The sequence below is a fragment of the Sinocyclocheilus rhinocerous genome, unplaced genomic scaffold, assembly GCF_001515625.1.
Source record: "Sinocyclocheilus rhinocerous isolate Xijiao unplaced genomic scaffold, SAMN03320098_v1.1 scaffold659, whole genome shotgun sequence".
Taxonomy (NCBI): Eukaryota; Metazoa; Chordata; class Actinopteri; order Cypriniformes; family Cyprinidae; genus Sinocyclocheilus; species Sinocyclocheilus rhinocerous.
Window position 1 is genome coordinate 2045366 of NW_015652995.1, and position 1635 is coordinate 2047000.

Here is a 1635-nt window from a genome sequence, read left to right on the forward strand (position 1 = left end):
TCCTGCAGAGTTTAGCTCCAACCCTAATTAAACACACCTAAACCAGCTAATTAAGCTCTTACTAAATATATTTGAAACGTCCAAGCAGGTGTGTTGAGGCAAGTTGGAGCTAAACTCTGCAGGACACCGGCCCTCCAGATCCGAGTTTAGAGACCTCTGAGTTATGCAAACAAGCATTACACGAAAGTAATCCATTCTTGATCTTCTTTCATTTAGTTTTGATCAATCAGCTGTACGATACTGATATTAAGGACTGGCAAACATGTCAGTGCTCCCTAATTCCTATTAACTTCCACTCTGTGGTCTATACCAGGGGTGTCCAATCTTGGAGGGCCAGTGTCTTGTACGGTTTAGCTCCAACCATCTCCAACACACTGCCTGAAGGTTTCTAGCGAGAAGACCTTGATTTGCTTGGTGTGTTTAATTAGGGTTTGAGATAAGCTCTGCAAGACAGTGGCACTCCAGGTACAGGTTTGGACACCCCTGGTCCATATAATAAGTGTTTACCCAGTCGGGGTCCGTGGCTTGAACAGTGACTCTGTAGTAGGTCAGCTGTCCATCTTCTCGTTCCTGCACAATGAGTTTGTCTTTTGGAAATCTCTTCGTGAGCTGAGCGATCTCAGTGGCTCTCAGCTGCTTGCAGACCTCGTCAGTGAGATCAGCCAGTTTGACCTGCTCTTGACTTTTAGCTGGCCGTGTGGCCGGAGCAGAAGGCCTGAAGCTGCTTCTCTTTTTCGGGCCGTGAGGCTGGTTCTCCATGGGCGAAAATGGCTGTGGATGCAAGAAGCGACACCGGTCCTCCATTGCACAAAACCCAGACAGGAAGTAGCGGCAGGGTCGCCTGGCTCTCTCTTGCTTCACAGGAACAGTTTTGTGGCTGGGTGGAGGCAGATGCTCCACTGTACCAGAGCGTCCGTTTTCACTCGACTGCTTCTGTGGGTCTGATGTGTGACCATCCAAATTTCCTTCTTTCTCATTGTGAGCTGTACCATTCTCTCCGTCCTTCTGTGCACTCGCAGCTCTTTGATGAAGAAAGCGGCATTTTTTCCCATAATAGCATTGCCTGCCCTGAGAGTAGAAGCGGCACAGTTGCTTCACCTGGCCGGCCTTCTGTGAAGTGTCCTTACTGCTAATCTCAGTATTTTGGCTTGAGTTGTCATTTTCAGTGTTAACTGACACGGATGAAGAGGCTGGTTCATCCTCAGGACCCAATGACTGTGAAATAAATAAAACAACATGAAAACGTCTGTTATATGACAACATTCTCACATGAACAACATGCTGTTTCAGTGTTTGATGTAGTGTTTTTTTAAAGGGATAGTTCACCCAAAATGTCGTCTTTTGTGTTTAAATCCTAACTGTGAATGAAAAATAAAACAACACCAATATTACAAAATATAACATTAAAAAGCGTATAAATCACTGTCCAACAGCGACACCAGCAGGTAAACTTACAGCGGGAGTCTGCGTCTCTCTCGCCTCCCCTGAGCCGAGAATGCCTCAGAACACCAGCGCACACCATTGGTTCCCACCATGGGCGTCGCTAGGCCATTTTTAGGGGGGCTATAGGGGTATATACTACTCAGCCCCCCTAAAATTTTGCGATTAGCTCCATAAACTGTACACGAATTTGTG

General features: G+C 46.5%; 1 protein-coding gene across 1 annotated transcript in view; it reads right to left on the bottom strand.

Annotated features, from left to right (window-relative positions):
• LOC107715195 (uncharacterized) overlaps positions 1–1635 on the bottom strand; it is an 11252-nt gene that overhangs the window by 5800 nt on the left and 3817 nt on the right. The window contains exon 2 of the mRNA XM_016521252.1: positions 508–1215. Within this exon, the coding sequence (XP_016376738.1) occupies positions 508–1215 (708 nt within the window). The remainder of the gene's footprint in view (positions 1–507; positions 1216–1635) is intronic.